This window comes from Chlorella variabilis, assembly GCF_000147415.1.
Source record: "Chlorella variabilis unplaced genomic scaffold CHLNCscaffold_2, whole genome shotgun sequence".
In the NCBI taxonomy this organism is placed as follows: Eukaryota; Viridiplantae; Chlorophyta; class Trebouxiophyceae; order Chlorellales; family Chlorellaceae; genus Chlorella; species Chlorella variabilis.
Window position 1 is genome coordinate 22,191 of NW_005435086.1, and position 22,375 is coordinate 44,565.

Below are 22,375 nucleotides of genomic sequence, written 5' to 3' on the forward strand. Positions count from 1 at the left end.
ATCGCCGCCGGCGCCGTGCGCTGCGCACCTGCTTGGGGTGGAAGATGACGCATGAGACGTTGTTGACGTGGCCCCGCAGGGTGTCCACCTCCCACGCCTTGGTGTCTGCAGGTGGGGGGCAGAGGAGGGGGGGGGGGGGGGAAGGGACCCAAGCAGCGGCGAGAGGGGACGGCATCACGGGGGCGGCAGCACCGGGAGGAAGGGTTCCAGAGGGAGGGGGAGGGAGGGCTGGCCCCCAAGCTCATGAAACCAATGCTGTACGAGGCACCCCCCCCGCCGCCTTGATACCCACCCCCACCATGCAGGGTGCCCGGCCCTCAGCGCAACCTCCCGTGCCACCCACACCGGGGACTCGCCCACCACCCCCGCCGTCACCACCGCCCCCAGCCCCTTCCTCACCGTTTATGCGCCACAGCTTGACCTGGCGGTCGTCCGCGCCGCTTGACGATGAGGGGGAGGGAGGGGTGGAAGGAGGCCCAGTTGACGCCGCGGTCGTGCCCCTCCAGCACATACTTGACGATGGCGTCGCCTCCGCCAAACAGGTCGGTGTTCATCTGTGCGAGGGGGTAGGGAGGAAGGAGAGAACGGCAGCGAAGCAACAATGTTAAGAAGGGAGGGTGGCGGGTGCAATCAAACAACGCAGACAGGGCAGGGAGGGATGCAGCCCGGCAAACGGCCGGCGGCAGCGAGGCCCACGCCGTTAGAAGCCCCGCAGGGCATGGCAGCCGCCCCGCAGAACACGGCTCACCCGGCCGCCGCCTGGCCCCCGCATGTCGTCGCCGCCGCCCGCCCCCGGTGCCACAGTCTTCTTGCGCAGCGCGGCAATGTCCCACACGCGCACCTGCAGGCGAGAGGGCAGGCAGGCGGGCATGGCTGGGCTAAGTTGTGTGTGCCAGGGCATAACCCGGAGGCAGGGAATGGGAGGAAGCGACGGGCAGCAGGCAAGCGGGGAGGGGCGCGTCCAGAAGCTGGCGCTCCCGCCCACACACGCAGGCGGGGCCCACCGTCTGGTCCAGGGAGGCGGATGCCACCAGGTCCTCCTTGGGGTGGAACTGAGCGCACATGACGTAGTGGTTGTGGCCTGCGGTATGGGGGCGGTACGGACGGCGGTACATGGCAGCTGTCAGCTGTCAGCTACCACGACCCCAGGCCCTCAAGCGATCCGCCGCCCGCCGCCGAACCTCCATATCAGCCCCAGGGGGGACCAGCCCCCTGCTCCCTACCCCCACCACCCTGGCGCCACCCAACCGCCGCCTACACCCCAGCATGCCGCAGCACCGGCAGCACCGCCCGGTGCCAGCCGTGCCGCCGGGCGCACCTGTCAGCACTGCGATGCAGTTGCGCGACTGCCAGTTCCAGATGCGGATGGTTTGGTCGTCCGAGGCAGACACGATCCAGGGGTACTCGTGATGGAACTGTTGCGTTTGTGGGTGTGGTGGTGGTGGGTGAGGGGGAGAGAAGGAAGAAGGGGAGAGGGATGAGGGGGCGGCATTAGCTGCAGGCGTGTGATGCGCTGGGATGGCCTCCCACGCCCTCCCCCCGTCAACAGCACCAAAGCGCTGGGCGTGCAGCGGCGACGGCCAGCCCCCACAGCCGGCCCGGCCCGGCGCAGCGCTGGCGCCGCCCCCGCAGCCCTCCCATGCCCCACAGCAGCCCCCGCGCCCGCCAGCAATGGCGGGCGCCGCCGCCCAGCCGCCACCGGCAGCCAGCCGAAACCGCCACCGCCGCCGCCACCCGGCCAGCCAGCAGCTCCAGCGCCTCCACCCAGCCACCCAGCCAGCCCGCCCACCTGCACGGTGCGTATGTAGTCCAGGTGGCCCAGCAGCGTGAACAGGCAGCGCCGCTGCTTGTAGTTCCACACCTTGATCTTGTAATCGTCGCCGCCAGACACAAACAGGGGCTGCAGGGGGTTGGGAAGGGAGGCGGGGCGCGGGTACCACAGGGCGGCGCGCCGGGGGCGACGGGTTGGCACGCGCGCGTGCGTGTGTGGTGGCGGGTGCAGCCAAGCGGAGGCGACAACGCCAAGCGGCGAGGAGGGGTGGGATGGAGAGCCGCGCGGGGGACGGACGGTCAGCCCCGCGCCCGCTCTTGCGCCCGCCTCACCTGGCTGGGGTGGAAGTGCACGCCGCGCACGGGCCCTGCAGGCGGCGGGCGGCACACCCGCAACGCAGCAGTGAGCTGCCTTGAGCTCCCCTCCCACCCCTTCCGCTCCCATGCCCTCCCCCCCAGCCCTCCCCCGACCGCACCCCGTGCCGCATCCTGGGCCCAGCCAAGCAGCAGGCAGCGGAGCAGCAAGCAGCAGCAATCGGCAGCAAGCAGGAAGCAGCAGGGAGGCGGCGGCCCAACCGTCGTGCTCGTCAAAGCGGTCTATGAGGGTGCCCATGCGGTAGTCCCACAGCTGCACGACGCCGCTGTGCAGCGAGGCCAGGATCCATGGCCGCTTGGGGTGGAAGGACAGCCCCTTCACGCGGTTGGACTTGGTCTCAAACTTGGCTGCGGGGACCAGGCGGGCAGCGGTGGGGCCGCAGAGCAGGTTCAAGGGGGGGGCGGCGTGTGTGGGAAGCGGCAAGGGCGCAGAGCAGCAAGGTGCAAGCGGGAAACCAACCGGGAAGCAGGCGAGGCGGCCGCTCACTCAGCATCGTGGCTGATCCCTCCTAGCTCCTGCACGCGCAGCAGCAGGGCAGGAAGAGACGGGGGCATTAAACGCACTGCGGGTGCGCCAGCGGCGGCAAGAAGGGGGCGGCGGCAATGGGCCCGGCTCGCCGGGCGCTGGATCGGGCGCGCTTGCGCAGCAGTGCTCCAGACCAGCATGCAAGCAGAGACGGCGCAGGGCGGGCGGGGCGCAACCCGAGCGCGGTCTGTTGGCAATGGGGTGTGAAGCAAACGCGGCCCCCCAGCCCCCATACCTACCTCCTATCTGCGCCCCTGGCCTGACCAGCAGCCGTGGGCCGCTCCGCCAACGCCCAGGCCACGGCAAACGCTGTGATGCGACGATCGGGCGACAATACACGCGCTATCGGGGCGCCCGGCTATCCCTTGAACGTGTTTGGGAGGATCGCAGCGACGGGGGCGGCGAATGGACGCACATGAAAATGGGCGCCCACTTTCCACCCGCCGCCCCCGCACGGCAGCAATCCTTCCCAGGAGCAGGAGAAGACGCCAGCCCGCTCCACCGTGACCATCCACCGTCAACATACCGCCTCATCATAGCTGGTTCCTCAGAGGAGGGATGAAGAGGAAGCAGGTGCACCGGGTTTGAAAACACAGCAGCTTGCAAGTGCCTGGCAGGCCCGGCCTGCTACACTCGCCAACTTGCCGCCCACACCCTGCCTGCCTGGGGGCCTGCAGTTCCAGACGCCCGTGCTGGCGGCCGGGCGCGCCGCCAGCGCTACGCCAGTCGCCGGCTCCGCGCCCGCCGCGGTCAACAGCGCTCAGAAGCAGGTCGAGCCAGCGCTGCCTGCGGTCAGGCGCCCCTTCAAGCTCCCAGCCTTGCGCCCGCCTCCCAAGGCCCCAGCCCCACAGCCTGCTGCCGTGCCACGTGGAGACGAGCAAGGCAGCAAGGCGGGCAGCGCCAAAGCCGCATGCGCTGACCACACCCCCCGTGCCGCCGCCGCTGAGCTGCCACCCGGGCCCCAGAGGGTCAAGCTGCCCGGCCTGCTGCGCAAGAGGAAGCCAGAGGCAGTGCCGGCGCCGCTGCCGCAGCAGGACAAGGCAACAGCCTGCGGCACCGATGCAGGGAAGAGCGGAGCGGCAGGGATGGTGGCGGAAGCAGCACCCGGCTCGAGCGCAGGACCAGCCCAGCCCAGCCGCAATGCAACCGATGCAGCACCCACATCGCCAGCGCCCACAGCAGCCCGGCCCCCTGTGCCTGCAACGGCAGCGCCCACAGCAGCACTGCCCGCTGTGCCTGCTGCTGCAGCACCCGCCGCCGCCGCCACCGCAGGGCGGCGGGTGCAGCGCCTGCCGGCGGTGCTGCCCGAGAGCCTGCCGCCACCCGAGCCCGCCGCCAGCCTGCCCGCCGCCACCCAGCTGCTGAGTGAGCCACAGGCTTGATTTGCAGATGGCATGCTAGGCAGCGACAGCAGGTACAGGGCAGCCCTGCACCCACCAACGCGCTGTCCCCGCCGCTGCACCCGCCTGCAGGCAACCTGCCGGTCCTGCCGGTACCGCCATCGGCGCTGCTGCCGGTGAGCCACCCCAGGCACGGGGACCTAGCGGCAGCTGCCCAGAAGCTGGAGGCGGCGGTGTATGCCAGACCCATCACACCACCTGCGGGCGGCAGCAGCAGCGGGGAGCCTGCAGCCGCCGCCGGCTGCCTGGTAAGCTGGCTGCGGTTGTGGCGGCAGGCTTTGGGCTGGAGGCTGGCGCATGGTGGGCTGCTTGGCACCGGCACAGCGGCCCCTGGCAGAGAGCTGCTGCGTGCTGCTTCGACGCTGGCCTTTCACCCCGCCTCCCCGCCCTGCTCCTCCTTGCAGCTGCTGGCGGCGGCGCTGGCGCAGCACCCGCTGCCTCGCGTGGGCAGCAGCTGCATAGGCAGGCTGCTGCCAATGGCCGCCAGCCAGCCGCCTCAGAAGCTGTGCATCGGGGGCGGCGGCGCCTCGCCGCGCGATGCCGCATGCGCCGCACGCGCCCCGGCACCGGCGCAGCGCCTGCAGCAGCCTCCAGCCGTACGGCTCGCGGCCTTCCAGGCCCCCGAGCCGACCCACGCTGCTGCAGCGGCACCACAAGCGGCATCCCGCGCCAAGGCACCGGCCAGGGCTGGCCCCAGCCCCCACGCCGCCGGGCCCTGCTTCGCCATGCCGCCGCCGCTGGATGAGGTCGCCGTGCGGCGCCAGCTGGCAGAGGCGCACCGCATCCCGCTGTCCTACCTCCGCGCCCTGCTGGCAGAGGCATAGCCTGAGGCCTAGCCTGCCCTTTCTGGAGCAGGCATAATGCTGGCCGGCTGGGTGTGCTGGCCGGCAGGGCAGGTTCAAAACTCTGCTGCAGGCTGGCAGGCGTGCCCCGAAGACCGAGCACAGCCACAGGAATCAAGCTCTTACACATCTGCAGGATCTGTGGGAAAAACAGCCTGAAGCAAACTGCTGCTCGGAACAAACAAAACAAAGAAGAAATGCAGTGCCAAATCAGAAAAAAATGCTTGAACAAACAAACAAACGAAAAAAGAGGTGTGCCCCACCAGGGCGCCACCCGCGTCACCTGCCCTCTGCCAGCGCCGCAAGCGCCACCTGCACATCCCCCTCCAGCTTCGCCATCTTGGTCTTGGGGACGGGTGCCAGCCTGCAGGGGAGCAAGGCGCGGGGAGGGCGCTAGGAGGTGAACGCCTAGCCAGGCTGAAGGCCCATGCAGGCTGCAGCTGAGCTGGGCTGGGCGAGCTCGGGAGGCCGGCGGGCAGGGGCTGCGCTCCGGGGACGACACCCTCTGCCCGAGCGCAGGCGCCGGCTGCCCGCGCCTGCCCTCCCCAGCCGGGCAGCGCACCCGTTTTGTGCAAAGTGGGCGGAGATGGCGTCCACCACGACATACACCTTGCGGGCAGACACGGTGCGGGCGGAGCCGCCGCGCGCATACCTGGCGGGAGGTGGGGGTGGGGGGTGACAGGTACAGGTAAAAGGTACATGTTAAAGGTACGGGCGACAGGGGTGAAGGGGCGGCGCGACGAGCACTGGATTGCGAGCCTGGGGCCGGCAGCGCGGCGGCGGGGTGCCAGGCCGCTGCCCCTGGGCCGGCGGGCAGGCTGCAGGCAGCTGCTGCAGGGCTGGCAGGCGGCGTCGGGCAGGCGCCGCCCAGCTCACTTGGACACCCATCCCGGGAACTCAGTCTTCAGCTCCTTGACCAGCTGCAGGCGGGTGGGGGCCACAGCAGGGCATGCATGGAAGAGGGGATGAGAGTGCAGGCACTGGCTCAGGCATGCACGTGGTGCAGGCGGGCGCGGCACCCTCACCACCTCCGCCTCTCCGCCACCCGGCCTTGGCCAATCACAACCACCCACACCCGCCTTCCCCAGCCGACCGCCATCCTCCCAGCCCGCCCGCAAGCCCACCTGGATGCGCTCTGGGTTTGCCGGGTCGCCGTTGAGCGCGGCAAAGGCCAGCACTCGGTCTGTCAGCGCCAGCGTGTCGCGGGCGTAGGGCGAGGCGGCGCCCATGTCGGCCACCGGCACGCCGCCCGCCCACTGAGCACCGCGCTTTCCTCCCGCCTTGGCGTCGTACGAGCCCAGCACGGCGGGGTTGCCACTGCGGGTGTGGGTGCGAAGTGGGCAGTACTGATTTTGGGAAGCGGTAGGGAAGAATATGGGGGTCAACCCGGCCCACGAAAAAAAGGGGGGGAGGAGGGAAGACCGTGGGGGGACCAGTGGAGACCAGGCTGAAACCAACCCGATAAAAAACCGATGCCCCGGCGGGAGGGCCCGAAAGGTACCCCCTCCCACCACCGCCAACCGACGCGGCAGGCGCCACTCACGCCAGGATTGCCTGGGGGCACGCGTCCCCTGCCTCCCCCAGTTCACAAGATCCCACTGCGCTGCTCTCGCCGTCCCAGCGGCTGACAGGCAGGATGGCTGCGGTGGCACAAAAGGGAGGAGCAGGTGATCATCAGGGCAGACGTCAAGCAGGAGGTGATGCCACGTGGCAGGCAGCAGCAGGTGGCGGCAGGCAGCGGCAGCGGCGGCGGCAGCCGGCAGCGGAACGCACCCTGCGCGGGTGCCGCCGATGTCGCCGCCAGCAGGGCCACGCCCAGCAGGCTGCGCCTGGCCACCTGTGGCTCGGCCGCTGCACTGCACTGTGTGACAACAATGTTTGTGGGCCGCCTGCCGCTGCGCCCAGAGGCGACGGTCTGGAATGGTAGACACGTCCTGCTGGAGGCTGTGAGTGCCATCGCGGGGGAGTTTCTGAGGTTAATGGACGCGATGGGGTCTCCCCTGCTGTCGTTGCTGCAGGAATGCCAGAGGAAGCCACACGGAGGACACTATGAACCACAATTGGCATCGAAGGAGGGCATGCAACCGCGAGATGAGCACGTCGGGCGGCGCGCCCAGGTGGCGCCGCCACCTCCGCCGCCTGCGTCGTGCACTGCCTGTTGCGATGGTGCTGCCAGCCAGTTACACAAGCAGTCGCACGGGTGCACACACGCAAGCTGTGCGGCGCGCCGTCTCAACAGGGTGACATGCCGCTGCCGCCTGCTCGCTCCACCCGATTCGGCCACCGCTTGGCGAGGCAGGCAGCACCCCCTCTCAAGAGTCAGAAGGCGCCAAACAGCAGCGACCCAGCCATCTCCTCGTTGCCTCCCGTGCTGCGCAGCGCCTGCACGCACTGCTCCCTGGCGAAGCCCAGGGCCTGCAGGCGCTGCACCTTGTCCTCCCACCCCGCAGGCAGGCCGCCGCCGCCGCCGCCGGGAGGCGCCGCCGCGGGCGCAGGCGCGGGCGGGGCCGGCGCGAGGGCTGCTGGTGCGGGGGGGCGCGCTGCAGGCAGGGAGGTGGGTAGGCAGGAAGGCAGGCGGCCAACTCAGCTATCCTCACCACGCCACCAGCAGCCAGCAGCCAGCAGATCATGTGCAGGCCAACACGACCGCCGCCGCCCTCCTGCCTGCACCCCACCGAGCACCCCACCCCACCTGCCGCCGCGCTGGAGGGCCCCGCGGCGGCGCCGCCGCCGCCGCGCTCGCCGCCTCCCGACAGCTGCGCCTCCTTCTGCGGGATCTCGTGCTCCGGCAGGAACGGCAGCGCGTCTCCCGTGGACCCAAAGCGCAGCACATTGGCGGCGAGATCGATGGAACACTGTGGTGGGTGGGTGGAGTGGGGTACATGGATGGGGTGGATGGGGTGTGGATGGGAAGGGGCAGGAGGCAGAGGAGAGAGGAGGGCAGGAGAAGTGGGAGGAAGGAGAGGGCGCTGAGCGGCATGGCGGGCTCCTCACGAGGAGCAGGGACCGAAGAGATGCTCCCGGAGCTCGGGCGTGGCGAGGGCTGCCGCCCAGGAACCGCCCCACCAGACACACACACACCGACCACCACACACACACACGCGCGCGCGCGCGCGCGCACACACACACACACCTGGTGCCGCTTCAGGTTCTCCAGCCCAAACAGGAACTCCATGCCGTCCTGGTCCAGCACGGTGATGGAGACGGGGAAGAAGTGGGCCCCCGCTTTCACCTGCACCATGTGGATGCGGCCTGGAGGGCAGACAGGCGGGAGGAAAGCGCAGCAGGCACGACGAGGGGTGGGCGCGGGTGTGCAGGCTGCGTGGTGCGCGTGGGGCCGAGGAAACGGCGAGGCGGGCGACGCGGGCGGCGCGAGGTGGGAGCGCCGCACGCGCAGCTTCCGGCAGGCAAGCAGGCATTCACTTCTTCGCCCCGCCGCCGCCCCGCGCCCCTCACCCAGTATCTTGGCTGAGCCCACCCCCACCGCCGTGCCCTGCCAGCGCCGGTCCATGAGGCGCAGCAGGTTGCAGCGCTCGGCGCACGAGCGGCTCATGATGGTCATCTGCGCAGGGGGCGGCGGAGGGTGGGTGCACACATAGTGTTGCAGGTGGGTGGGTGGTGGGGAGGCGGGGAGGCACACGGCCGCGTTTTGCTGCTGCAGCGCCCTTTTCTCCTTCTCTGCCACCTCCCCTGCGCCCCACCTGCGCGCCGCTGTCGATGAATGCCTTCAGCGGGAAGCCGTTCACCTCCATGTTGACGTAGCTGCCGGGAAGGTGGGGTGGGGTGGAGGGGTGGGGAGGGGCATGATGGTGCCGCGGACGTCGAGCAGCCGCAAGGGGGGCCCTTAGAGCAGACAGGCGAGCAGGCAGCCAGGCCCTTGCTCGCTCAAAGCACACAGGCTCGCCACCAGCACCAGCTCAACCGCCCACCACACCCACCCACCACCACCCGCCACCACCCGCCCGCCCGCACGCTCACAGCATGCACACGGACGAGAAGGCCTCGGGGTTGTGCTCCAGCGCTGTCTCGAAGTTGTCGTGCACGTTCTGGCTCTCAATCGCCTCCATCAGCCGCCGCTGCGGCACGGGGGGCGGCAGCAAAACGAGCGTGCCTGGGCCGCCAGCGTGCAGCTGTGCAGCTGTGCACGGGCAGCTGCCGGCTGGCTGTGCCGTGATGGCGTGGCAAGGTTGGGGAGCGAGCGGGGAGGGTGGTGCAGGAGGTGGCACCATCCATCACTACCAGCAGTACCAGCAGTACCGCCCACCTGCACCTCCGGGTTAAACGGGTCCGCCTCCGCCAGCTGGCGGAAGCGCCGCTCCTCCTCCTCCGCCTGCCGCCGCGCGGCCCCCATGCGCCGCAGCTGCTCCTGCCGACAGGAAAAGGGCAGCGCAGCGGGGCGCGACAGCATCAGCGGGAGGTCTAGCCGCTCCTCCACGCTACGGCAGCCGCGCCCCGCACCCCATGCCTGCCGCCTCGCCCATCCCTGCCTCCCAGCCTCCCACCGCTGTAACTTCCCCCCCACACCTGGAACTTGCCCACATCCTGCGCCTTCACCGCCTCCCCCAGCTCTGCAGGCAGGCTCTCCAGCTGCCCAGGGCTGGCCGCCAGCATCTGCATCAGCAGCTCCGGGTTCACAGCGCTGCCGTCCGGGTGCATGGCGCTGGGGTTGCCCGCCGGCGCAGGGGCCGCCGTGCCGGGAGCGGCGGCGGCGGCGGCAGGGGCGGCTGCGCGGCGTTGCACGAAGAGCAGGTCGTTTGGCTGGACCCCCAGTGCGCCCAGGGTGCTGCAGGGTGCAGGAGCAGGGGCACAGGCCCACGTCAGGACGCGGGGAGGAGGTGCCACCACCAGACAGGGGGGCATCCCGGCCCGGCGGCAAGCCTCAGCAGTCGACGGAGCGGCGGGGGCGGCGGCTGCGTGGCCGGCAGGCGCACCCGCTGCCGCCCAGCTCGCGCCCGTTGTGGATCAGGCGCTGCTGCGCGGCGGGTACCCCGGTCTCCGCCTCCAGCACAGCCTTGAGCGTGGCCACTGGGTCTGCTGGGTCCAGCTGCAGCAGGTTGAGGTGGGTGCAACAACAAGCGGGCCCCAAAGTCTGTGCTGCACGCTTGCTCTTGCTGAAACCTGACTGTAAGCCCACAGAAGCAACCAAGCAAGCAACAAGCAGGCTGAAGAGCTGGGTGCAACGGCCGCGGATGCAAGCCCTGGAAGGGAGGGTGCGGGGCTGCGGGCACAGGAGCAGCGGTGAGCAGGCGCAGCACCCACGTCGATTGTGAGGATGGAATCACTCTCTGTGGTCACCGTCAGCTGCATTGCGGCAGACCTGGGTTGCTGCCCTGCAGCAACACGCGCACGGCGGCACGCCGTGAGCGGAAGGCGCCGGCGCGGCAGCGGCAGCAACGGGCCATGGGCCTGGCAGCGCGTGTCGCCAGCCGGCCAGCCGCCCCACGACACAACAGAAGGCAAGGTGAAGGGCTGGCAGTTCAGAAGAGGTCGGCCCGAAACCTCAGAGAGTTGCAGGCGGCGGGGAGCAGGCGGCCGCGCTGCATATCTGCACAGAGCAATACGCTGAACACACCCGCGGCCCAAGCACCGTCGATCGCGCTGCTGTGCCGGCGGTGATCGCTTGCTTGCTTCCACCCTGGCCAGTCCTAGGCTTGTTTAAAACGTGAAGGTTGGGAGTGAGGGGCAGTGTGCAACGGGAGCCGGCGCCGCCCTTTCGATTGGCGCGGCCAGCGGCCGCGGCCAGCCGCCCAAGCCGGCTGACGTGGCGGGCGCACGAGCGGGCCGTGGGCAGCTATCCCAAGCCGACGGCATTGGCAAGTGGCGGCTGCGCCTGATGCCGGCATGCATGGACATTCGTATGACAGCATAAACCGCGGAGCAGCGCTGGGCCGAGGACGACGTGGGCGGGTGGCGGCGGCGGCACCGCCCCGAAGTTGCACGCCCCGGTGACCCGCCGGCGGGCATCCAACCCCGTCGCCCCCAAGGCCTTTCGTCATATTACCGTCCATACAGCCCATTGAGAGCCCCTGAGCAGTCATCCTCGCCGTCCGCAATGGCCGCTCCAAGTACAGGGCATGTAGCCATCACAAGGAGCTCTCGGTAGGCCGGCCTCGGCCTTCAACTTCGGCGCCCCTAAAGCCATTCAATTCAATTCCAGCATAGCATCCACCTGAGCCTGCCTCGGCCCACCTGTTCCTCGTGCACTCGCGTCGCAGCCGCCACTTCTTCCCAAGACCCCCTGCCTGCCATCCCGGCACCTGCAGCACCCCGATGGCGCAGAGCCGCACCCTCCTGAGCTCTGCCGCGGCCCTGCAAGCGCCGCCCAGGAGGGCGCCCCGCGATGCCTGCCGGAGCAATGGATGGCAGCGGCCACAGGCGGCGCCAGCTGGCGCCAGCCGGTGCATGTAACCTGGACAGTGTTTCAAAGTGCTCACTGCGTTTTTGATGTTCCCGCATCCAATGCAAAGAAACATACACACTATATCCCCTGACAATGATGGACCCCCCAATTGATACTTGCTTGCGTCAAGCTTTCTTCTTTTTTTCCATCACCCACACCAGCAGCCTGCGCCCTGTACTGCCGCCGCAGCTGCCCTGTTGCGCGCTACTGTTGCAGCACATGTAAAGTCGACATTTGACCGGGCATTCCAGCAGGCATTGCAGCTGCACAGACCACACACATCTGATGATCTCCCATATCACTCCTCCTGCGCCGGCGCCGGCGCCAGCACCAGGCTGGAGCCGTCGCCCGTCGCCCGCGGCAGGCCCAGCCCCCCCAGCCGCCCGCACTCCCGCTCCAGCACACGCGCCAGGTAGCGCCAGTCCACCGGCTCCGGCGGGTGGAGCGACAGCTTCCTGCATGCACATCGGCGGCGCTGCCGTGGCTGTCAGGGTGTCTGTGGGGTGGGTGGGGTGGCGAGGACAGCGGCAGCCGGCCAGCACATGCACCCCGCACGGCGGCGCCGTGGGCGACAGCCAGCCCAGGCCGCGGCAGAGCAGGCAGCGTGCCACAGGCAGCGTGCATGTCTCCCCTTCCAGCCGGCTCCCCCTGCCTCCGCTGCCCTTCCCGCAGCCCCCGCGCACTTGAGGCGGGTGGGGGTGACGGTGAGCTGGCGCAGGCGGCCGTCGCCTGCGTCCACGTCAGCATACCACAGGCACCCCACATCGTCCCTGTACTGCTCCGGAGGGTACACCGCCTCGATGGCTGTGTTCTGCAGAAGCAGGGCCAATCCAGGCAGCATCTGTTACGGCAAGCACTGCTCAGAGGTGGCTGCTGCCCTTGTGAGGCCGGGGCGAGCAGGGACGGGCAGCAGCAGTCTCCTCCAGCCACCCACCGGCCCTGCAGCCGGCCTCCCAGCCTCTGCCTCCATTCGCTGAGGGTGGCGCCCGGCCCTGCAGCTTCAACCCACCCCTCCCCCCACACATCGAGGTGTGGGCCTACACCCTCAGCCCCAGCCCACCGCGATCCCTTCATAGTCGCTGACCAGGTCGCCGCAGCCGTAGATGGCCAGCTTGCCGGCATGCACCTCGGCGCCCTTGACGTGGTGGGAAGAGTGGCCGCACACCACATCCACCCCCGCTGCAACGCAGGAGGAATAAGACAGCGCGGCAGGGCAGACTGAGATGGGCAGCGTGTGGAGGACCGGCGCGGGCTTACCCAAGCAGGCTGCTGGGGTGGCTGCTGGGGCGCTGCTGCCAGCTGGGAGGGGTGCCCGCCCGCCTCCCGCCGCCCTGGGCCCTTGCCTCGTGACGGCGGCACGGCTGGCTGGCAGCCCCATCATGCTGCCTGGCGCGCTAGCGCTGCCTGCTCGCCTTGGTCGATGAGCGCGTGGGCAAAGGCGCGCTGCTCGCCAGGCACGCTGTAGCCCCAGTTACTCCCCCAGTGGACTGGGTTGTGCGGCAGGCAAAGTGGAAGGTTGGGTTTGAGCAGCAGGGGGCAGCTGGCAAGGCAGGGTCGCCTGCCCTGCTGGCAGCATGCCATCACAGCCCCACATGCACCTCACCTGCCAGCCAGTGATGCCAGCCAGGCTGCGGCCTGCACGCCCCCGCTCACCTGACACCAGGGCAATGTCGCCAGGCCGCTTGTGGTGCCGCACCAGATCCGCCAGGTGGCGCACGCCAGCTGGCGACAGGTCAGCCGCAAACACGCCGGGCCTGCCCCGCGCCGCCGCCCATGCAGCGGGCACCCCGCTGCTGCTGTGGCCGATGGCCCACACAAGCAGCCGCCTGCCGCTGCTGGTGCCGCTGCTGGTGCCGCCGCTGGTGCTGCTGCCGGAGGCGCCTGTGTCTCCGCTGCCGCTGGCAGCGGCCGCCGCAGCTGGCAGCGGCACCACAGCCGGAGCCTCCGCCTCATCAAGGTCCCTCCCTGCCCCTGGCGTCTGCATGCCTGCACCAGCAGAGGTGGGGGCAGGCTGGTCTCACCACATCCTTCATGTGCCGAGCACTGTCGGCACGCAGCAGGTGCCCTAGAAAATCAATTTCCAGTCCAATCCCTCGGAGGGTAGGTGTGTGCACGCCATCCGGTGGTGCAAGCTCCCACGGCGTGGGAGGCGCAGGCCGCCCCGACCCGACACCATCCCCGACCTGCGCCGCGCAGCACGCTGAGCGTCTCCAGCAGCCCCTCCACCCCCCAGTCAAGCGTGTGGTTGTTGGCCAGGCAGCACACGTGGATGCCGGCCGCCGTCAGCGCCGGCACGTTGCCTGCATGGCGGCGCGGGCAAGCACACGGGTCAGGCGGAGCGGGCGGACAGCGCTGCTGTGCTGCACAGCCGCGGCGGCGCTCAGCGGCAGGCGACAGCAGGAGGGCCATCCTGCGTGGAGCCTGCGCCCTGGTCAGAGTGACCCGCCCAGCACTGCTGCCAGCACTGCTGCCAATGGCAGCCCCGGCTGTGGCGCCGACCGGGGTGCATGCGGTAGTTGATGCCCTTGTCTGGCCAGGCCTGGGGGCTGGTGGTCACCGCCGTCTCTAGGTTGATGATGCGGGCGTCCGGCGCCTTGGCCTGCGGTTCCGGTACGGCACACGGGGAGGAGTGGACGCGTGTGTGTGAGTGTGTGAGCGTGGTGGATGCAACAGACGCACAGGTGGCAGCACGCCTGCTGCTGCTGCATCGCTGGCGTGGCCGCCCAGCACGGCAGGCGACTCGCAGCTAGCAGTGCCGTATGACTGCTGCCGCCCAGCGAAGCCCTGCCTGCTGCCAGCACCCACCCACCTGCATGTCCCGCAGTGCCACCCCCCAGGGGTAGTCGAAGCCGCGCTGGCGGGGCAGGGGCCCGTTGGCAGCCTCGGCCAGCTGCAAGGCAGGCAGGCAGGCAGGCAGCTTGGCAGAGTGAGGGGCGCAGTGCGTGAAGCGTGGCCGTGGAGGGTGCAGCGCCAGACAGATGCTTGAGGTAGTCTGGAAGCCCCCGCTGCCAGGCCAGCTCACATGCCGAGCCGGATTGCTGCCAGCAATCGTTGCAAGCAGTGCGCTGCCAGCCAGTGAGCAGTGCCGCCAGCCGTGCCTCCCCGCCTCCCACACGGGCCTCAGCGGCCCCTGCCGCCCACCTTGACATATGTGCGGGCGTCCCGCACGCATGACTCGTACAGGACTGGGGCGCATTGGTGGGGCAGCACCTGGTCGATGCCTCTGCCTGGAGCAGCAGCAGGGTGGGGCGGGGCGGCACGTGCTCCAGCTGAGGGCGGGCAAGTGACTCGGCGGTGCATAGGTGGGGGCCGGCAAGGTGGTTGCGGGTTGAAGAGGACCGCAGCAGAGGGGAGCAGGCACGAGCAGAGCACGCAGCAGAGGGATGGAGGGTGTGATGTGCGGCCCCGTCGGGGTGGCTGTAGCGACTGAAGCCGCCGACTCGCCGAGCATGACGTCGCCTGTCAACAGCAGCCTCACTGTGCCCAGAGGCTTCTCCGATTGCATCTGTGCGCCCGCCTGCGCCATGGGAGAGCTGCTGGGGTGGTGCAGGGAGCGAGAGGGCCGCGTGCCGAAAGCGGCCGAGCAGGCAGCGAGGCCCAGTGCCGCTTCTCTGCGTGTCAACGTAGAGCGATGCGTCCCGGAACGCATGATCTGGTGCTTCAGGTGTCGGGGTCCGCTAGCAAACCCGGCGCTGACGTGGAGGCGCCGGAGACGCGTCGTTCGCCTTCGTTGGCTGCTATCGACTCAGGCTGGATTTAAATAAGAGCAGTAGTAGGTAGTGCAGCAAATGTGGTGGTCTGGACAGGGAAACATGGGAGAAAAAAAGAGTTGTTGTCGGTAAGCAGGGACAGTGTGGTCGAGGCGCCAAACTGCAGTGCGGTGTGGAGGTTCTGATATGTAGTAGAGAGCATTCGAGTGCGTCACGTTCAGATGAGGAAATCTGGGTAGGAGCGGATTTCGGCGGGGATCATCACGTCGATGCCGCCCGTAACCGTCCAGTTGCCGCCCACAGGGCGCAGCACCGGCCTGCCGACGCCGGACCCGGGCTGGTTGCCGCCAAAGCTCATCACCTGCTTGTTCCCCACAAACATGGTGACGTGTTGGATGACCTTGGACTTGTAAGGGGCATAGAAGACCAGGTCTGCACTTGGGGAGGAGGGTCAGGAGCTGGGATGAGTGGAGAGGGTGCGAGGCGCATGGCAGGAGCGGTGGCTGCGCGGGCCCTGTTCCCCCTTAGCTGCTCCTCTGACGCTGCACCCCAATGCTGTTCCTCCTGCTGGCGGCGCCCTCGCCCGGGCAGCCGGCCGCGGAAGCGCCGGCACCCACCTCCGAGCTTGGCGGCGTTGAGGTCCAGCAGCTGGTCGGGCACCCAGGGCCCGAGCAGCCCAACCTCCTTCTTCCACGTCGTGGCGGACCTCACAATGCCGCGGCCGCGCAGCGAGGCCAGCGTCGAGTCGGTCCAGCTGTTGCCGTTGAGGCGGTCCGCGGCCTTCCCAAAGGCACCCCAGTAGATCCAACTGACAATGGTGGCGTCGGTGGCGGAGGTGGGGTAGGTGGGCCGGCAGATGGAGTCGAGGACGGGCTGCCAGCGCAGGGGATACGTGTCGCTGTACTGGATGCCCTGCCCGGCAGGCACCCCGGCCACCAAGGCCACCACTTCCTTGGCCGCCGCCGCCAAGTACCCGCGGTCAGCCCCCATGCTGAAGCACTTGCGCCTGTCGGGGGCTGCGGCAGCGGTGGTGGAAACGGCAGCGGTGAGGCGAGGTGAGCGGCGGAACAGCGGCCAGGTGGGGGGCGCCGGCTGGGCTGCCACGGGGCGAGACTTCCCCACCCTTGCTTGCTGCAATCTGCTGCACCAAGCAGGGCAGCGGCACAGCCAGCCAGGCCGCGCCCAGAGCGCAGCCGGGGTCTGTGCCGCAAGTTCTTGAACGGATATGCAGGTTTATGAACAGCGAAAGCAAAGCAAGGCAAAGCAGCGCTCACGTGTCTGGCACAGCAGGTGAAGGTCGTAAAGCCCGCCCGGACCGCCCTTCACCACCGACAGCTTGGTGGTGGTGTTGACCTGCCAGGTGGGTATGGTGCAGGTGTGGGCAGCCACGCTGCAGGGGCAGGAGGGCAGGAGGGCGTTGAGGCCGCCTCAACACGGCTAGGCAGGCAGGTGGATACGTGCGCCGGCAAGCTGGGCGGCATCTGGGCTGGGCGCCAGCCAGGCTGCTCAAGCATTCAGCTGGTCAGCTGCCGAGTTGCCAAGCGTGCCGGGCCCTGGCTGCCGGCTTGCTGCCTGCCGCGCGGCGGCCAGCCCAGCCTGCCCTGCGCTGCGGTGCGCTGCCCTGCCTCGCACCACGGCGCCCCCGCACCTGTAGTGCCCCAGGCGGAAGGCGTTGGTCCCTGGCTTGCGCACGCGGCACACGGCTGGGTCCTTGGCGCCCGACAAGGCGTTGTTGGTGGCGCACAGCTCGGTTTCGTACCACAGCTCGGTTTCGTACCACAGCAGCGGGTCAGTGCATGCGCAATAGAAGGGTCCGGGGGTGATGGTAGTGACTCCCTTTGCGTGGTAAGCGCACTTGCCGCCCTGCAGGGTGCCTGCGGGAAGGGCGGGGCGGCCGGGAACGGGGCGGGGAGGACAGGGGAGCGGTGTGAGCACAGCGTCCGCACACACGTTGGGCAGAAGGGGAGACTGGCAGGCGCCTGGGCCCGCCGCAAGCCTGGGGCCGCCTGCAAGCAAGCAGCAGCCCACAATGGCTCCAACCAGCGCAGCCTCTTCCAGCAACGCGTCATGTGTTGCACATGCACAGCAGTGGCCAGCGGGGTTGTCGAATATCGAGCCCTGCGCCCCCCCTGCGTTTCGCACCAGCTATCCAGGAGCTCTCACCGCAGCCTGCACGCCTCCATCCCCTTCTGTGACAAGTCCGAGTGCGCCTCGCCGTGTTTGGGACCGGCTTGAACGCAATGAGTGACGATTATGGCGACTCCGACTGGGAAGGACAGCCCATGAGCGAGGAGGGCGGCGCCGACTACTCCAGCGGCGGGGAGGACTACGCTTACAGCGAGGACGAGGCCGAGGCAGCCTCGCCGTTGGCCAAGGGCGCAAAGGTACAGCCCGGGCTCAGCCAAGGCGCCGATCACCCGGCATGACGCGGCCGAGACTCCCCACCGGAGGCCGCCCTCGCCGGTGCCGCCGCCAGCGGGCAGCCCTGGCGGGCGGACTGTCGGCTGCCTGTGCTCCGCCAGTTTCCTTCGGAGGCGCAGGCACTCTCTACTCTCGTTTCCACACGCCCGCCTGCGCTCAATGGTCTGATCCTGTGCACCACTTGCTCTCTCTTCAACCCCTCCCGCAGAAGGCGTTCGTCGTGCTCGACAAAGAGGAGCTGCGGGGGCGGCTGGGCGTTGCCGTGGAGCAGGTGGTCGACCTGCTGTGCATCAGCGACGCTGAGGCCACGCGGGCGCTGCGATTCTACAAGTGGGACCTCTCCAAGCTGCAGGTTGGTGCGGTGGGCGATTGGGGTTTGAGGCGGTTGAAAAGCTGGGATGACCGGCGAGGTGGTGCTGCCTGGGGGCCCTGGGCGTGGAGCAGTGTTGTGATTTGCAGGCTGCATGCGCTGATGCGATCTGTGGCTGGAGTGAACGAGCAGCCGGCAGCGGGAGGACGGCCTTTTGAGCAGCTTCTGTCATGCATGCGCTGCCCCGCAATGCTGCTGCCTTCATCTCGCTGGCTTGCTGCGCATGTGCTGCGGCTAATGTCGAGCAACGTGTCGCTGTGCCCTCGTTCTCTGCAGGAGGAGTGGTTCACAGACCCGGATGGGGTGCGGGGAAAGGTCGGCCTGCTGGACGAGCAGCCCTCCACCAGCAGAAAGGAGGTGGGTGGACCGAGACTGCAGCCCCCAAGCCAGCAGCGCGCCACGTCTGCCACCCTCGACCGCCACCTCACGGCTGCTCTGCTGACCACCCCGTCAACCCACCATCCTTCATCACTCTCTGCGTCTGGGCCTGCTGCAGGAGACTTGCAAGATCTGCTTTGAGACCTTCCCGGTGCAAGACATGGCCTCCGCCCGCTGCAAGCACTACTTCTGCAAGGCGAGCGCGGGGCAGCTTCGCTTCTGGAGTGGGCAGGAGGGAGGACAGCCAGCCATAGCAGGGTGCAGGATAGCCAGCCGAGGCAGCGTGGCCGGCTGGCCAGCCCTGGAAGAAGCCAGGGAACTGATGCGGAGGCTGCAGAGGGCCTGCAGCAGTGGAGATGCATGGGCTGTCGGCTCATGCTGCCGCCACGCTTTCCGCTGCGCCGCTCCCTGCCTCTGCAGGACTGCTGGCGCGGCTACATCCACACATCCATCTCCTCTGGCCCCTCCTGCCTCGACCTGCGCTGCCCCGACCCAGGTGCGCGGCAGCGCCGATCCTCCTGCCTGTAGGAACAACCACCGGCAGGGGTCCGGCTCGTGATGGCATCTGCCGCCCGCCGCTGCGCTGCCCTTTGCCCCCTTGTGGCTGTCCAGGCTGTTGCCGTGGGTAGCCCGCTGCCCACCCACCTCGCGCCGCCTGCCCTGCTCTGCAGAGTGCAAGGCGGCGGTACCACGCCGCGTGATCAATGCTGTGGTAGATCAGAGCCACCGTGCTCGGTACGAGGAGTTTGCGGTGAACAGCTTTGTGGACGACCAGCGGCAGATCGTGTGGTGCCCCGCGCCAGGTCAGCGCGCCTGCCGACGTGGCGCCCACACCGGCAGCCCGCCGCGCTGCACGTGGCTGCTTGCGTGATGGAGCCAGGCTGTGCTGCGCTGTCGCCCCCTCCCCCTGCTCCCTGTTTTTGTTTGCTGCTGCTCACACCTTGGCATGCGACTCATCACACACTGACGCACGTGCCTGTCCCTGCTGCCCGCAGACTGCCAGAACGCGGTGCTGTCGCTGTCGGACCAGCTGGGCGTGGCGCAGGACATCTTCTGCCGATGCGGCAACGCATTCTGCTTCAACTGCAAGGAGGAGGCCCACCGCCCTGTGGACTGCGAGACCGTACGCAAGTGGATGGTGGGTTGTGGGCGGCGGCTGGGCTGGGCTGCTGGCAGATGGGTGTGCAGGGGCTGGCACCTGTGTGCTGGCTGGCATTGAGCTGACCCCGGCTGTGCGCCTGCGTGGATACCTGCTTCCAACCAACCTCCACAGATCAAGAACAGCGCGGAGAGCGAGAACCTCAACTGGATCCTGGCAAACACCAAGCCCTGCCCCAAGTGCACGTGAGTGGCCTGGCAACCGCCCCCCTGCCTTTCGTTGCACGCTCCCGCTGCCGCGGCAGTTGGGCTGTGGCATCCAGGCACGCCTGTGTGCCGCTATCCCTCCGCTGGCTATTGGAGTTTGCGCCGCACTCCGCCCTGCCCCAACACGCTGTGTCCTCCCTTCCATGCGCCTGCAGGCGCCCGATTGAGAAGAACCAGGGGTGCATGCACATGACGTGCAGCCAGTGCCGCCACGAGTTCTGCTGGCTGTGCCACGGGCCCTGGGCGGAGCACGGCGAGCGCACCGGCGGCTTCTACAACTGCAATAGGTGCGGGCTGTGGCTCGCAGCGCAGCTGCAGCGGAGCATGCGGCATCGTCCGCAGCTGCAGCGGAGCAGACGGCATCGCCGCTACCGCCGTTGCCGTCTGGTGGCCAGGACCCCTCCACCGGCTTCTTCCCCATCCCTCCCAACACCCACCCCTCAACACACATCACCACCTTTGCCGCCACCGATCACGCACATCCATGCCATCCGCCCAGGTGTCGCACCCTTGCCTCCCCGCAGGTTCAAGAAGGCGGTGGAGAAGGGCGAGATTGACGAGCAGGAGCAGAAGCGGCAGCACGCGCGGCAGTCCTTGGAGCGGTACATGCACTACTGGCAGCGCTGGGCGGAGAACGACTCGTCCCGCAAGAAGGTGCAGCAAAGAGGCAGTACTGGTACTGCAAAGGGCTGGGTGATGTGTGCGGCCGGCACCACGGCGGCCGGGTGTGCTGTGCCGTGGTTGTGTGTACTGCTTGTCACCGCCTCTCTCGAGTGCCTACCGACCTTCTCTGACCGTCCAACTCGGCCCCTGCCTTGCCCCGGGCCCTCCCTTGACCCCGCAGGCTCTGCAGCAGGTGGACAGGTTCAAGAACGAGCAGCAGGAGGTGCTGAGCGAGCGCACCGCCACGCCCACCAGCCAGCTCAAGTTCATCGTGGATGCTTGGATGCAGGCGCGTGGCTGCCCCCGTACCTCACCCGTACCGCACTGGAGCTTTTGCTTGCGTTTTGCACTCCTATCTTGCGCAGCTCCCTTCTCCATTGTCCTTCAGCCTGCCTCACCTCCCCCCCCCAGCCACACAAACCTGCACACCGTACTGCACACACCACACACACCCTGCCACCTACACCAACCAGCCCGCGCCCCGCCGACCCACGCCGCAGGTGGTGCACTGCCGCCGCATCCTCAAGTGGACCTACGCCACCGCCTTCTACACGTTCGAGGAGCCCGCCGGCGCCAGCAAGGAAGCCAAGGAGCGCATGGCGCAGCACCAGGAGTTCTTCGAGTTCAACCAGGTGGGTGGGCGTGTGTGGTGAAGTGTGTGTGTGTGTGTGTGTGTGAGTTTTTGCATTGCGGGCTGCCCTGCCGCCCTCCCTAACCGCCCGCCTGCTTGCATGGTGGCTTCCTCTAACCACCGCTCCCTGGTGGCGTGTGGCGTCCCCTTGCAGGGCCAGGCGGAGCACTACCTAGAGAAGCTGCACCACAAGGTGGAGAAGGACTTGGCTAAGTTCCTGCGGCACAGCAAGACGGCCGCAGAGGAGGAGGCCGGCGGCAGCGGCGCTGCCGCAGGCGACGGCGCAGGCAGCAGCGCCGCAGGCGCCGGCAGCAGCAAGGAGCACGCCACGTGGAACGCCTTCAGGTGTGGCTGGGCTGGAGGAGCAGCAGCAGGACGCATGCCTGCCTGCTGCAGCGACCCTCCTGGCTCGCACATGCGTTGCCATCCTCCCATGCCTCCCATCCTGACCACCCCCACCTCCGCCCCCACTGACTGAATGCCTCTCGCCCCGCTGGGCCACTGTTTGTTGCCGCCCGCAGGGAGCAGCTGATTGGCCTGACGGACGTGACGCGCAGCCACTTTGAGAAGCTCGTCAATGAGTTTGAAAAGGGGCTGGATGAGGCGCTCAAGGTGTACGACGGTGAGCAGGCGGTCCTGACCTGGGGGCCAGTACATGGTGCATGACAGGGGGCTGTACAGGGTGTTGGTGGTGATAGTGATGGTGGTGGTGGTGGTCGGGGGCTGGTAGTAGGGCTGTGGCTCCGTCCGTTTGCTCCGCTGGTGGGCCCCTTCTGCTGCCTGCCTGCGTCTTCCTCCATGTCAACCCTGCCTGCCTGCCTGCCCTGCCTGCCCTACAGTTGCCATAGACGAGGCGGGGACCAGCGTCGCGGCGGCGGAGGCGGCGGCGGCGCAGGCGGCGGCGGCAGAGGCGGCGGCCGCCAAGGGCAAGGCGCCCGCCGCCAGCAGCCGGCGCATCACGCGCTCCAGCAAGCGGCGGCAGGGCGGCGTGGCTGATGTGGAGCAGATGGTGCTCGAGGAGGAGGCCGGATTCTGGCAGTGCAGGTCTGTCGCAGCCCTGGGAGCCGCTTGCATGGGGGCTGCGTGTGGCCGACGATGCTTTCCAGCTCAACCGCCAGCCGTCAGTCTGCAGGCTGCGGCGCAACGGGCCCCCAATGCTGCGCGCGCTGCCGCTCCTGCCCGCCAACCCAGCCGTTTCTCCCATCATGCCCTGCTGCAGGCACTGCACGTATGCAAATGAGGATATGGGCGGCCCCAAGTGTGACATGTGTGGGCAGCCGCGCGGCGACGCCGGCTGCCGATGAGCGCGCCGCGGCGCGAGCGCCAGGAGCCCGTGCGCCGCAGGCCCAGCCCTGGAGTGGCTGCATCCGCTGCTCGCCTTTCCGATTGTGGCCATGAGCGGTGGCGTTGCAGCCCATTGGCAGCAGCAGCAGCAGCGGAGGGGGGGGTCTCCTTGTCAGGTTGACCCTACTGCTCCCATCTCACTTTTCTACCCATGCCTCTACCCCAGTCCTTCTCTTTTCT

At 68.7% G+C, this 22,375-nt stretch overlaps 4 protein-coding genes across 4 annotated transcripts in view; 1 reads left to right on the forward strand and 3 right to left on the reverse strand.

Annotated features, from left to right (window-relative positions):
* CHLNCDRAFT_137537 (hypothetical protein) overlaps positions 1 to 2,639 on the reverse strand; it is a gene marked incomplete at both ends in the record, with an annotated part of 7,483 nt that extends 4,844 nt beyond the window's left edge. The window contains 9 exons of the mRNA XM_005851291.1: positions 29 to 105; positions 422 to 554; positions 749 to 841; positions 1,005 to 1,081; positions 1,319 to 1,415; positions 1,790 to 1,900; positions 2,104 to 2,138; positions 2,347 to 2,493; positions 2,633 to 2,639. Coding sequence (XP_005851353.1) covers positions 29 to 105; positions 422 to 554; positions 749 to 841; positions 1,005 to 1,081; positions 1,319 to 1,415; positions 1,790 to 1,900; positions 2,104 to 2,138; positions 2,347 to 2,493; positions 2,633 to 2,639 — 777 coding nt within the window. The remainder of the gene's footprint in view (positions 1 to 28; positions 106 to 421; positions 555 to 748; positions 842 to 1,004; positions 1,082 to 1,318; positions 1,416 to 1,789; positions 1,901 to 2,103; positions 2,139 to 2,346; positions 2,494 to 2,632) is intronic.
* Positions 2,640 to 5,192: 2,553 nt separating this feature from the next.
* Positions 5,193 to 6,870, reverse strand: CHLNCDRAFT_137539 (hypothetical protein; the record flags this gene model as incomplete). The annotated part of the gene is made up of 6 exons (XM_005851292.1): positions 5,193 to 5,277; positions 5,476 to 5,565; positions 5,790 to 5,833; positions 6,038 to 6,230; positions 6,457 to 6,553; positions 6,687 to 6,870. 6 exons carry the CDS (start codon positions 6,868 to 6,870, stop codon positions 5,193 to 5,195), a joined length of 693 nt encoding a protein of 230 aa, XP_005851354.1.
* Positions 6,871 to 11,995: 5,125 nt separating this feature from the next.
* On the reverse strand, positions 11,996 to 14,791 carry CHLNCDRAFT_9547 (hypothetical protein; the record flags this gene model as incomplete). The annotated part of the gene is made up of 9 exons (XM_005851293.1): positions 11,996 to 12,109; positions 12,374 to 12,565; positions 12,772 to 12,800; positions 12,967 to 13,299; positions 13,497 to 13,613; positions 13,813 to 13,912; positions 14,123 to 14,203; positions 14,455 to 14,536; positions 14,754 to 14,791. Coding segments are annotated over 9 exons (1,086 nt in total), but the record flags the coding sequence as incomplete, so codon positions are not given.
* A 2,472-nt stretch (positions 14,792 to 17,263) lies between these two features.
* Positions 17,264 to 22,155, forward strand: CHLNCDRAFT_137543 (hypothetical protein; the record flags this gene model as incomplete). The annotated part of the gene is made up of 16 exons (XM_005850997.1): positions 17,264 to 17,407; positions 17,653 to 17,796; positions 18,091 to 18,171; positions 18,311 to 18,343; positions 18,613 to 18,688; positions 18,864 to 18,995; positions 19,188 to 19,330; positions 19,466 to 19,536; positions 19,713 to 19,844; positions 20,082 to 20,211; positions 20,402 to 20,491; positions 20,721 to 20,852; positions 21,006 to 21,196; positions 21,373 to 21,473; positions 21,691 to 21,895; positions 22,071 to 22,155. The coding sequence occupies 16 exons, from the start codon at positions 17,264 to 17,266 to the stop codon at positions 22,153 to 22,155; spliced, it is 1,890 nt and encodes a 629-aa protein (XP_005851059.1).
* Positions 22,156 to 22,375: the final 220 nt, after the last annotated feature.